General features: G+C 44.9%; 1 protein-coding gene across 1 annotated transcript; it reads left to right on the top strand.

Moving 5' to 3' along the window:
- The first annotated feature begins 9,925 nt into the window (after positions 1 to 9,925).
- On the top strand, positions 9,926 to 12,399 carry LOC147618241 (plasmodesmata-located protein 5-like). The gene is made up of 3 exons (XM_086775213.1): positions 9,926 to 10,642; positions 12,120 to 12,217; positions 12,324 to 12,399. The coding sequence occupies exons 1-3, from the start codon at positions 9,926 to 9,928 to the stop codon at positions 12,397 to 12,399; spliced, it is 891 nt and encodes a 296-aa protein (XP_086631339.1).
- The last annotated feature ends 775 nt before the right edge of the window (positions 12,400 to 13,174 follow it).

Raw genomic sequence — 13,174 nt, 5'->3', positions numbered from 1 at the left:
ACAGGCTCACTTTCATCGCACATACTAGAAATAGCCAATGCATAACAATCTGACGCATAAGAGGCACCATGAGAGCCAGAACGAGTGCGACTAGACAAAGGGGCATCCAACTTGCTGTCACGCAAAGTCTGCACCAGCCATCTAGGCATGTTCCTAGAGCCCTCAATCTCTTGTCTCTCATCCTCAAGTGCATCATGCACATCTGCATCAGATATAGGCTGATCTGTGCCATCATTTAAAACCTGCATAGGCTGAAAAACTGCCTCATGAGGTATTGCACTTGACTGTGCACCACTGAAAAGAGGCAACAATGTATCATAGACATCACGTGAGCTGATATCTGTCTCCTTAGTACATGAAACCAAGGGCTGAACTGCATCTTCCACAAATACAACATCACGGCTAACCAAAATGCGCTTTGTCTGTGGATGATACAAACGATAGCCTTTGCTCTCAGCACTATATCCAACAAAAATACATTTGACAGCTTTGTCATCCAATTTTCTGCGATGTTGCACAGGCACTAATGCATATGCCAGGCAACCAAAAACACGTAAATGGCCAACAGATGGCTTGCGGCTATGCCAAGCCTCATATGGAGTGACAACCTGTAATGCTTTGGTGGGACACCTGTTTAGTACATAAGTGGCACACATGACAGCCTCAAGCCAAAAACCATGTGGTAGACTTTGACTCTTAACCATACATCTTGCCATTTCCATGAGAGACCTGTTTTTTCTCTCAGCCACACCATTTTGCTGTGGTGTATACGGCACTGTACATTGGTGTTTTATCCCACGCTCAGCCAGAAATGCATTAAATTCTGAAGACATATACTCCCCCCCTCGATCTGAACGGAGGGTGCCCATCTTACTTTCTGACACATTTTCAGCCATAACCAAAAACTGTTTGAAGCACAAAAACACTTCGGACTTTGCCTTCAAAGGATATACCCATGCATGCCTGCTAAAATCATCAATGAAAGTCACGAAGTAAAGGTAGTTTCCAAATGATGGAGTTTGCATGGGACCACAAACATCACTGTGAACAAGCTGCAATCTGCGTTCAGCTCTCACTGATCCATCTTTGGGAAAGGAAGCACGCTGCATTTTACCCAATATGCAGCCCTCACAAACATGCTTGACAGGTGCCTCAAGCTTAGGCAAAGAAGACACCATTTCAGATTTCTGCAGGCGCAGCAAACTTGCAAAATTCAGATGACCAAAACGTGCATGCCACAGTTTTGCATCTGAAATAGCCTGCGTATCCATAATAGCACATGCTGAATCCTCTACACATTTGCCATCCATATTGAGCTTATACAGCCCTCGACATAGTGAACCAGATGCTACAATGATGTCACCACAAGAGAGATCATGAACAGTACATCTGTCATCCACAAATTTTACAACCAAACCTGTTTTGGCAAATGCGGAGACTGACAGCAGATTCTTTTTGATCCCTGGCACATACAATGCATCAAAAAGTGTAAAGGTGTTGCAATTTGCAACATTCAGCACAATCTGTCCAACTCCTTTAACGGGATAAGAGGAGTTATTGGCACAAGTGACAGTATTCCCTGTGGGAGCAGACTCAAGGAAAGTGAATAAACTGCGCTGCGAGGTGATATGCTTAGTGGCACCACTGTCAAAGTACCATACATCTGAATCTACTGCAGACATACATGTGTCATGCAAAGATGGGTCATAACTGCACTGCGCATTGAATGCCCATTCTGTATCTAGCACAACATTAGCAGATTCATTGTTAGAAGGAGAGGCATCTGCAACAGCCATACCAGCCTCTTTCTTCTTAGCCTCTTTCGCAGCCAGCTTAGGACACGCTTTGATGACATGATCATTTCCCTTACAGTACTTGCAAAATGTCTTCTGTTTGTCACCCTTCTTCTCATCTTTGTCTTCCTTCTTTGGTTGCGCAGCATTTGCAGATTTCTGCTTACTAGAAGAAAAGCCAGCTTTACCTTTCCCGCTTCTCTGACTAGCAACGAAAGCTTGATCTGCGACACGCATAATATTCCTGTTTTGCCTTGACTGGTCTTCTTGCAGCAAAACAGAAACTAACTCCTCAAATGATAAGGCATTGGGATTGCCTTTCATCATCAAGCGAAGAGTGGAAGCAAAACCCTGATAAGAATCTGGTAGACCATTCAAAACAGTCTGCACAAGTGAGCTGTCTGACAGGATTTCATCTGCAGAAATGAGCTGCTCTTTGAAATCCTTGATCTTTGTCAAAAAGCTATCCATAGAATCACCTTCGTTCATATGCTCACTCTCCAACTGTTTTCGGAGATAAGCAACACGAGCCTCATTTCTTGCCTGATACAATGTGGCAAGTACATCCCAAGCATCCTTAGAAGTCCTGCAGGAGCGAATATGTGGGATAATGGTACGTTTGACAGACAGCGCAATCAAGGCATGAGCCTGCGCATCTCTACCATCCCAACGAATCTGCTCTGCTGAAAGTGGTGGTTCTCGAACAGCTGCTACAGCACTTGTGCCTGCACCATCATCAACAGTACCTGTTTCTGATGTATTTGCAGCATTCCCAGCCACAATAGGACGTGCATCAATACCCTGCACAATGTTCCATAACCCCTTTGCTACCAATACATGTCGCATCATATATGCCCACAATGGATAGTTGGTGCCATCTAACTTATCCTCAGCAGCCAACATGCGGAATACATCATTGTTGTCAGCCATGGCCAATGACTGTACTACTAGATGTAAATGCTGTCTGTAAGAGGGAAACCTGTATAAAATCGACCCGTGCTATGTAGCACAGCCCAAAACAGACGAATGGGCACCTGTCCTGCAGATTTTAATCTTGACAGAAAATCTGCACAGTAGGACGATTTTGCCTGCGCAGTACTTGGAATGCAAAAACGGAGGGCGAAATGACTTCAGATCAAAATTCTGAAACGACCAAGCCCTACTGGCTCTCCCACGGCATATACTAACCTGCAGACGCTCGTGAAACCTCGTTGCAATCGGAGGAGATGAAGCGGCAGGTGCCGGTGATGCTGCCCGGGAGGAGGAAGCCTGCTCTGATACCAATTGTTGGAATTAGGGTTGCAGGAATGCACACACAACTTCAAGAAGATGAGGAAGCTTGAGCACAACACAGTAGTGTATTATGAGTGCCAAAAATGAAAGATAACAAGCCCTAGAAGATAATGGGCGTATATACAATGCACGGGGGAAAAAACCTCCTAGTGAGGGAAAAAGTGCCCCGGCGGTCCTAAGTGTGTTCACACACATCACTACTATAATATGGTAACATGCTTTGGATTAGATTCAACTCTGGTGATCTACTGTCAAATTTGGCTACAAGTTCAGCTCTTGTTAGCCAGGTTCGTTTGTGGTGGTTGAATATATCTGCCCAGGTAGCTAGTCCTTTTTTGTGCAGATTTAGAGCTATCTTCTCTTCCTCTGGTTCAAGGGGGGTCAGGGGGAGAATAGACCACCAGCAAGAATCGTTGGCTAAAATTCCTTCTGCTTTGTTGTCCTTGGGTATAATGGATAGATACCTCTTGATTCTGAACCAGGCTTTCCATATGGATGTTACTAGTCCCTTTGGGGGTTATAGGGTGCTTGGATGCCACGACGGTGCTGATGGGGAGATTGCACCATTTATTGTGGCCTGTGAATAGTGAACCTAGAGGTGTCTTTGAGCAGTAGCTGTGCCCAATCTTCTGTGAGGTTCTCTATGGCTCTGATGATCCATTTTGAGGCCATTCTGTCACCAGCATAATGCCTGATATCTTTAATCCCCAGCCCTCCCTTGGTTTTGGGGACGGTACAGGTGTCCCATTTTACTTTAGGTCTGCTCTTGTTCCATGGGTCCCCTCCCCATAGATAATTTCTGCATAGCTTGGTGAAGTCTTTAAGGTCCAACAGCTGAGGAAGTAGATAGTAGATGGGATGATGAAGTGATTCAGCACCATGATTCTCCCTGCTATTGACAGTTGCTTTTTTTTCTATCTTAGTATCTTGCTTTCTATTTTCTCCAATACCCAATGCCATTTCTGTCTCAATGTCACCTTGAAACCCATGGGGATACCAAGGAGCCTGAAGATCTCACCATCCTGAATGATGTTACAGCCTGTCTCAAGGAACCAAGAAGGGGGGGGATCAATGAGGGTTTTGATTCCTGTCTTGCTGTGATTTATTTTGGAGCATGAGGCTTCATAGTAGGTTTGGAGGCATCTCCAAAGTGCCTTGATATTCTCTTCATCATTTGCTATTAGGCTGTTAGTGTCATCAGCAAACATCTGAGTGCACATTTGTTCTCCATTGGGTAAAGTGATGCCAATCAATTCTCCTTTGCTGATCTTGTCCTTGATTAGCCAATTTAGTCCATCTGCAGCTATAGCATACAGTAGGGGTGCTAAGGGGCATCCTTGTCTGATACTCTTTTCTAAGGGGAAGGGGTCAGACAGTTCTCCATTAATGATAATTTTGGCTTTGGAATTTCCAAATAAGGTTTTCACCATGTGGGTGAAATGGGGGCCCAATCCCATATCTCTAAGTGATTGGAGGATGTAGTCCCACTGTATTCTGTCATAAGCTTTATCAAAGTCAATCTTAATAAACATGAAGTCCTGATTGGTTTTTTCTGCATATTCAATCCCTTCCCATAAGGCAATGATGGAATCCAGGATATACCTACCTTTGATAAACCCTTTTTGTTCCTTGGTTATCCAGAGTTTCATGTGTTTAGATAATCTGAGGGCTAAGGCTTTGGCAATGATTTTATACACACTGTTGAGCATTGTAAGGCGTCTCCAGTTACCCATGTTTTCTCTGGGGCCTTTTTTGTCGATGAGCTTGATAAGGCCTTCATTGATTTTTGATGGCAAGGCTCCATATTTCACAGATTCTTGCCACACTTGGATTATTGGTCCTGTTAGCAAATCACAAAAAGTTTGGAAAAATTCAGAAGGAAGTCCATCCTCACCTGGGATCTTTTTGATTTTGAGAGAGAAGATGACGTCTTTGATTTCATCATGAGTGATGTCTTGTTCCAGTACGGCAGCTAAATTGGCTGGGACCGTTTTGGATCTGGCTACTTTGATAGCCTCCATTGCAGCTGTTTTGGTTGGGGAAGGAGGACCATCTTCCTGAAAGATGCTGTGAAAGTAGTCAGTGAGGAGTTTTTTGTTCTCCTCTTTGTTGGTAGCCTGGATTCCATCCTTGTTTTTAAGCAAGGGGATATGTTCTTGCCTTTGCTTGACCTTCAGCATTTTAAACATTTCAGGGCAAGGCCTGTCTATTTTTCCTGCCCACCATTCCCTGGTAAAGAGCTTGGTATGTTGGAGGGTAATTTCTTCTTCTCTTTTAATTTTGGCTCTGAGCTGATTGACATTAGTAGGGTCAGTGGAGGATTCTTTTCTTGAAGCTGCTCTTGGATTTTTTTAATCTGCTAATTCTGTGAGCTGTAACTTCGTTTCTGACCTGCTTGAGCAAGTTCTAGGTTGACTTAACTGATAGACTCCAAGCTTTAGCTGGGGAAAGATTGTTGCTGAAGAAGAAGTTCCAGATGTGTTTGGTTTCTTCTTGTACTAGGGGCAGCTTAAAAAGTTCAGGGTCTGTGTGGAACCAGCTAGATTTGTGTCTGTTGTCTTGATCATCCATGGTAGTGATGATGGGGTAGTGATTTGATATGCAGGTAGTAATGTCGACTGAGCATTCACACCTATTGTATTTAGTGTATATTTCACCACTTGCATAAGATCTATCTAATCTGGCTTTTCTGGAGAGCTCTCTAGAAGAGTAGTTTTGCCATGTGAAGCTTTCTTCTTGCCCCAAGTCTTGCAGATTGAATTTGTGTTTAACTTTTTCCCAAGTTTGTTTCTCTGTTCCAAACAAGGTTTGTCCTTTGGAGTTGAATCTGTCCTTGAGGGTTTCAACCATGTTGAAGTCCCCCATAATCAAAACAGGTGCTTGTATCCTTAGTAGAGAGTTCCATGTTCTAATCCTCTGTTTTTGTGGGCCATGAGCATATACTCCTACATAGGTGAAGTTGTTCATGCGCACTACTATCCATTGATTGTTGTTGTCAATGTGAAAGTCTTCTAGGTCTTGGATGTAGTCATGATATGGATGCCCATTGCTAGGCCTCCACTTCCATGAGTGTGTAATGAGTATAACCAAAAGTGTTCAGGGGAGATGGAGTATAGCCTTCTGTTCAACTCCTCACCTGTAGTCTTTATCTCCACTAGAGTGATGATATCCAGATGACCTTTGGATTTACACCATTGTCTGACTAATTGGGCTTTCTTTGGGTTGAAAGTCCTTTGACGTTGAAGCTTGCGAATTTCATTATCTTTTGTTGGGGGGTTTGTTGTGACCTCCTTTAGTAGCAGAATGGGGGGTGGAGGTTCCAAGGTGGGCTCTGTCCCTCTTGAGTTCTTTGCTTATCTCCATGTTATTGGAGTTACCTGCTTGTGGTTTGGAGCTTTTTTCAGGAGCTGGGATGACTGTGGTGTCCATGTCCGCTGAATCCAGGTTGTCAACTTCCTTCTCTAACCTCTGTTTGTTTATAGGGGTGCTTTCTACACATTCATTTTCTTCTTCTGTATCATCAGGGTCTGGTACAGAGGCTAAAACTGAGTACCTATTGGGCTTGAGAAAGGTCTGAGGGGGTTTGGGTCTGTTAGGAGGTCTCCTTCTGTTGACTTGGATGAACTCTGTTTCTTTTGGGTTTTCATTAGAAGGTTGAGGGCCAGGGGCTTGGCTAGGGTTGGGGGGGATTTTCTTTCAGGAACTTGGGGTAGGATGATCTGAGGGTATTTGATGGGGCAGTTTTTGATAAGGTGTCCTTGTTTTCCAGAGTGGAAGCAGGAGTTGGGAAGGTGTTTGTAAAGAACTGGCTGAATAAGGGAGAACTCACCACACCCTATTGCAATCTCATCTGGGAGAGGGAGGGAAAGGTCAAGCTCTACTAGAACTTGAGGGTGCCAAGCAGGGTTGTAATCAGAGATAGCTTTGGTGCCAAGGACTTGACCTAGGGGTGATAATATGGTTTTGATCCAGGGGGTCAGGTGAATGGAAAGGTTAGGGAGTTCTACCCCACATTGGATAAGCTGAGGATTTGGGGCCCTCAGGATTGAAGTCCCTTGTCCATCTCATGAAATAGAAAGGGATATGCCTATACATCCATTGCCCTGAGCTAATAACCTTCATTGCCATACTTGGTTCTTTGAATAAGAATAAGTAGTAGCCTTTGGCAAGAGCTTGAGTTAGGGTGACCTCTATTCCCAGAGGTGTCTAGCTTTCCCTTATCCATGCTCTCATTGATTCCTTAGAGGGTCTTGGTCCAAAAAGTAGTCCAACCAAGAATCTTTCTGAGTAGTCTTCAACCTTGCTTCTGACCTGATCTATTGGTAAGCTTACATGCACTGTGCTGGTAGAGGAAATACCCGGTGAGGTGTTATTGGTTGTTGCTTGGTGTTGGGCTGCTGCTGCTGCTGAAGGTTGGGTAGGTTCTATTGCTGGCATGAGGGAGGGCTGTTTGATTTGTTCCTGGCTTTTCATGTGATGAAGTTGGTCTTTGGCTTCTTTTAGTTCCTGAGCCAGCCTGGAGTTTTCATCCATTACTGCATCAATGATGGCTTCTCCTCTCCATTGTTCTTCTGAATTGGGTTTCCAAGGGTTTGAGTGAGGGATTAGGACTTGATGGGAGGCTGAAGGTAAAGCTAAGGGAATGTGACTGCTGAGCATTTGGTTTGATCTTGCAGGTGAAGCTGTTGATGTTCTTATAAGGGACGGGCTCCTCCACTCAGTGCCCATGCACTTGGGAGGGCAACCGCCCGAGGAGAAGGAAAGTCTTCGATGCAGGTTTAAAGAGAGGCGGGAAACTGGGGAAGATGAAGCAGCGTGAAGCGGCAATCCAAATATATTATATTTTGTGTAATGGAAATGTCTATGAGTTTAATGGAGGAAGTACTGGTTTCAAATTTGACTAAGTATCTATAAATTTTCGTTGCTTTGAAGTGTGTATATGTGTGTGATTGAAAGGGTCTTGTGTTCACGTGTTATAGTGTGTGTGTGTGTTAAGAGAGAGTGTGAAATAGTGTGTGTGTGAGAGAGAACAAAATCCCACGTCGAAAAAGGGTTTAAATGAGGGTTGAAAAGGGAGGGGGCCTCAATAAGACAAGAGTGGGAGCTTGAGATCTATGCACAGCCGTCTCTGGCAGGGGTTGAAAAGGGAGGGGGCCTCAATAAGACGAGAGTGGGAGCTTGAGATCTATGCACAGCCGTCTCTGGCAAGGCGTCCTGGGGGCAACCCGGATTGTGGACCGAGCAGTTCAACTGATCGTAACTGCAGGCCATGATTTTCTTTGCCATCCTCGTCGTCATACTGTCGCTGATCGTGCCCTAGCAGCATGAATCCGTAATCTTCATCGTCGTCGTTCCTTCAACGACACCACCCCTGCATTGCGTTTGCGATGCTCTTCTTTGCCATCCCCGTCGTCATACCGCTGATCGTGCCCTAGCAGCTTGAATCCGTAATCTTCATCGTTGTCGTTCCTTCAACGACACCACCGCTACGCTGGTTTGATGGAAGAGGACAAGGGTAGCCGAGGAGTTGAGCTGTTTGACGATGCCGTAGCCTCGCATGCCTCGAAAGTCACCGGTGCCACCCACGACGGCAATCTCGTTGGTGCTGGCGTTGTTGAGGCCCTGCAGGCTGATAGTGTCGTTGAGGGAGCCATCGTCATAAGAGAGAACATCCACCTCCGCTGCCCTAAGAGAGAACATCCACCTCCACGCCGTGGGCAGCGGAGGTGTAGCTGACCTAGACGGTGTAGGCCCGGATGAAGCCCAAACGATACGTCAATGCCCTCTGTCATGTTGACGTCGATGTCCAGGATGAGAACGCCTAGATCCTGGCCGCTCAGCTCTACCTTCACGTAGTACTCCAGAGACGGTAGGATGCTCCAAGGGGGCACCGCGGCTACGGCACACATAAACGTTACACATGGAACCTCTCTCTTCCTCTATATGTGAACTTTTTGAGCTATTTTTAGGACGCTATTTTGATAATTTAGTTTGATTCACATGATCGATTGATTTTTTTGAACTATTTTTTAAAATTTATTTTTTTATTCACATGATCGATTGATCTTTCGGAACTATTTTTAAAAATTTGATAATTTAATTTGATTCACATGATCGATTGATCTTTTTGAACTATTTTTAAAAATTTATTTTCATAATATAATTTTATTTACATGTCACGTGATTTTTTTTCCTTTCATGTTTGAGAAGTTATTTTGAAAATTTAATTTGATTTAAATGATCGATTGATCTTTTGGAACTATTTTTAAAAATTTATTTTTATAATTTAATTATATTTACATGTTACGTGATTTTTTTTCCTTTCATGTTTTTTCAAGGATGTTATGTTAGCCAAGGTAAAAAAGTGTTGGCAGTAGTGAAGGTTCTTAGAAGAGTGATACCATGAAACCTTGGGCAACACTAATGCAAGGCACAATGTTCTCAGAAGAGTGATACCATGTGAAAACTATGAAAGCTTGAGCAACATTAATGCAAGGAAAAACAAGAGAGTTGATTAGGGACCCAAGTTGGGTGATTTATATAAGGTTACAAACGGTTTGAACCGTTGGTGGACAGTTTGTTACTTTGAACCTAATCTACCAAGAAGTAAATTTTAATATAAGGTGGACAAAAGTCAAACCTTAGCAGAAGACTGGGCTAGTGATCAATGTTGGCGCTGTTGAATCGGTAGAAAACGCGCTGTTGAATCGGCAGAAGACTGGGCTGGTGATCAATGTTGACACGATTGCGCGCTGTTGAATCGGTGGAAAACGCGACGGCAACACGCGTTCGACCAGATCTTGGCTAAAGGATTGCTGCTCTCTGTTTTCCTAGTTGCCATGGAGGATTGCGCACACCTGACCCTCGCATGGCTCTTGCGATCAACTTCAGCTCTTTGCATAACCATAGGCGTTCTATTTCTAATCCACCCTTGCCCAGCTTTGGGCGAACAAGCCGTAACTGATTATGTGTATGGCTTCTGCAACACGGCCACTTTCACCAGCAACAGCACCTTCGCCCACAACCTCAACGCAGTGGTGGGCGCTCTCACCCAGCAGGCCTCCAGAACCTTGTACTCAAAGGCCACAGTAACCTCTGGTTCTTCCAAGGATTCCTATGTTTATGGCATGTACCAGTGCCGGGGGGACGTCTCCTTGTCCGAATGCTCTTCCTGTGTTTCGTATGCTCTACTGACGAATCCTGTATGTGGCTCGGCAATAGGCCTGCGAGTGCAGTATAAGGGCTGCTACCTGCGCTACGAGAGCTACAACTTCCTAAATGTTGCGGAAGACTCTCTGGTGCATTCGAATTGCTCCACCACGCAGCAAACCAACTCTCTTTTCCAAGCCAATCTAGCGACCGTGCTCAACGACACAGCCGAGACTGCTCCTGCACACGCTGTCTTTGGCTACAATGCGTCCAGCGTGGGCAAAGGCGGTAGCAGAGCCTATGCACTAGCACAGTGTGTGGGCTATCTCTCCTCCTCACAGTGCGCGAGCTGCCTCTCTCAGGTCTCCGACTACAATATTGTGTGCAATAATTCTGAGTCCGGCGAGGTCTACTTTGTCACCTGCTACTACCTCTTCGATCATACATCCTTCCTCTTCACGAGCACCACAACACCACCACCAGCATCACCACAGCTGAGCATCTCTCCAATCACCAGCTCTCACCCCCACACAAGATAGATAGATAAGTACTTACAAGTACTTTAGATATAGATATGGAAATAAAGTATTGTGAAATGAATAATGCTCATGTAGACCGGATTGTTGTAATAGCGTCAACTACTTTGCTGAATATCTCCGTTATCTTTTTAAGGCACCTGCCTCTTACTTCTGCAGTCATTCAACCTTAACGTGTATGGGAAAGTCATTAACTTGAGTTGTAACATTAGGAGGAGCTGCTCTATTGGACCACGGCCTGCTTCTAAGTCTTGGTTGGATAAGTGTGAAATAAGTTCATATGTATACGCCATTTTCCAAAGATTATCACAGAAGATCTCTCCAATTATTTGATGTAGGCTTGACATTTGATCTCTTCTCTACGTTACTCTTTTGCTTCCTTAACAATGGACGTTAAGCCTATAGTTAGTGTGGGAGGCTACTAGTGTGCTCTTGGATTATTTCTTATAGTGAAGGGAGCATTTAATAATCCAAGAGCAGACCAGTAGCGTGTGCTCTTGGATTATTTTTTTTTCTTTTTTTCTTTCTTTCAAAAAAAAAGGCAGAATTGATTAGAAAAGGAATCCGAGCTACAAGGGCCACGTGTCCAACATGGAGTGGACACGTGGCCAGAGGCAATGGCCAACACGTGTCTATGCATGTGATTACACGTGTCGGCACATGCGGTGCAGTCTCCTATTGGCTACCAATCTTTTCGACTCCTACTCATTCTGCATGCATCCTTCTCTTCCGAGCAGTCGATCTTGCAGAAAGCTCTGGCCTTTTCGATGCGCAGAGGAACGGCGGGAGGCTTGGCGCAGAGGAACGGCGGGGGGTAAAAACTCGTTCGCCTCCTACTCATTCTGCATGCTTCCTTCTCTTCCGAGCAGTCGATCTTGCAGAACGCTCTGCCCTTTTCGATGCGCAGAGGAACGGCGGGAGGCTTGGTGCGGTGCTCATCCTTGCTATTGAACGGTCTACCATTTTGGTGGCGACCCGGAGAGGGTGATGGAGGCCTCTTCCCGTGGCTGGAGTCCTTCATCTTCCTTGTTTGGTATTCTCTTTTGTGTTTCCTCCTTGCGGGCTCGAGTCAGGGCTGCTTTTACATTCAGGTAAATCTGTCTTGATGTCATGCAGCAGCTTGTATCTCTTTGGTTGTTATTAACTCTTTTGCTGGAAGAAGTGCTGATGAATCCCCTTACCAGCAGAGGTGCCCCTGTCCTACTCGTCATCGCCATCTAGATTTGATGAGCCTTCTTTTGTATGCACTTCCACTCAGATGGTGACGGTGCAGTCTCCTCCCCGCTAAGGTATTGATTGGCCTTGAACACAGCTTCTCTGTTCTGATGCTATCCCACCGTTCTTGCAGAAGGTAGAGAAGACTTCGCGGGCAGCTGCACCTTCATGTTATGGTGTTTCGATCTCGATTATGGAGAGGCTTGAAGTCGAAGGTGATTTTGAGGGCCGGTACCTCTCGTGATGCGATTCTGCCTCGGAGGAGGCTCACAGCAGATGGAAGACGGGGTTTTCCTATTGGGGCATGGTCTGGCACTGGCATGTCTGTGTCCTGCAGGTCACTTTCCGAGGCTTATCCCTCATTGTCTCTGTCTTCTTGCAGGGATCTGGTTGGCATTTATATTGTACTTTGAAAGTGTCCTGATTCAGGCGTCTATTGTAACCTGTTGTGGGGGTTCGCAATGAAAATACTGATTAGAGACATGATAACTGCATGTAGAGCGTCTTTACAGACTGCAGATTACATCAATTAGTGATCTGTCTTTGGTCATGACTAGACTGATTTTTTCTCTGATTGAGTCCAGTTTGTACTTGGTAAAGTCTGAGGCTTTCTTGTTGTATTTGATTTCTAGCTTTTTCTCAGAGCTGATTAGAGAAGGCAATCTTTTAGACCAGTATTTGCTGCATGATGTGCTTAGGCTAACTGAAAGCGGAGGACCTTTGATTTTTGGATTGTTGAACGTTGCTGCTATTCTAAGCATCCATGCATGCCATAGATATTCGCTTCTAATGACGTTCCATAGCGTATCTGAACATCCTAAGGCTTCTCCCAGTAAAATCTGTTTCCAGGTTAAAGCTTTGCCCCATTTAGATACTATGTTTTGAAGTTCTTTGAAAGATTGAGAGATGTGCTGGCACTGTAGGAAAATGTGTATATCATCTTCTGGGAGTCCACATCTAGCACATTGATTAGATGACACATTGAATTTAGCTGCCTTGACTTGGGTCCATAGGGCTCTATAAGCAATGAGCCATGCTAGGCATGACTTCTTGGGGTCAGTGAGGGGGTTCCAGAGGTTCTTGAGGATGTTGCACCATTTTTCCGGTCCCACTGAGTGTTCCATCTACGGTTGAGGGGTAGGTGGATGGGTGGAGATTTAGTCATCTTAGGGATGGGGAGAAGAGGTT

The sequence above is a fragment of the Cibotium barometz genome, chromosome 35 (assembly GCF_041138505.1).
Source record: "Cibotium barometz isolate CiBa-2024 chromosome 35, ASM4113850v1, whole genome shotgun sequence".
NCBI lineage: Eukaryota > Viridiplantae > Streptophyta > Polypodiopsida > Cyatheales > Cibotiaceae > Cibotium > Cibotium barometz.
This window is presented reverse-complemented; position numbering and strand designations above follow the sequence as displayed.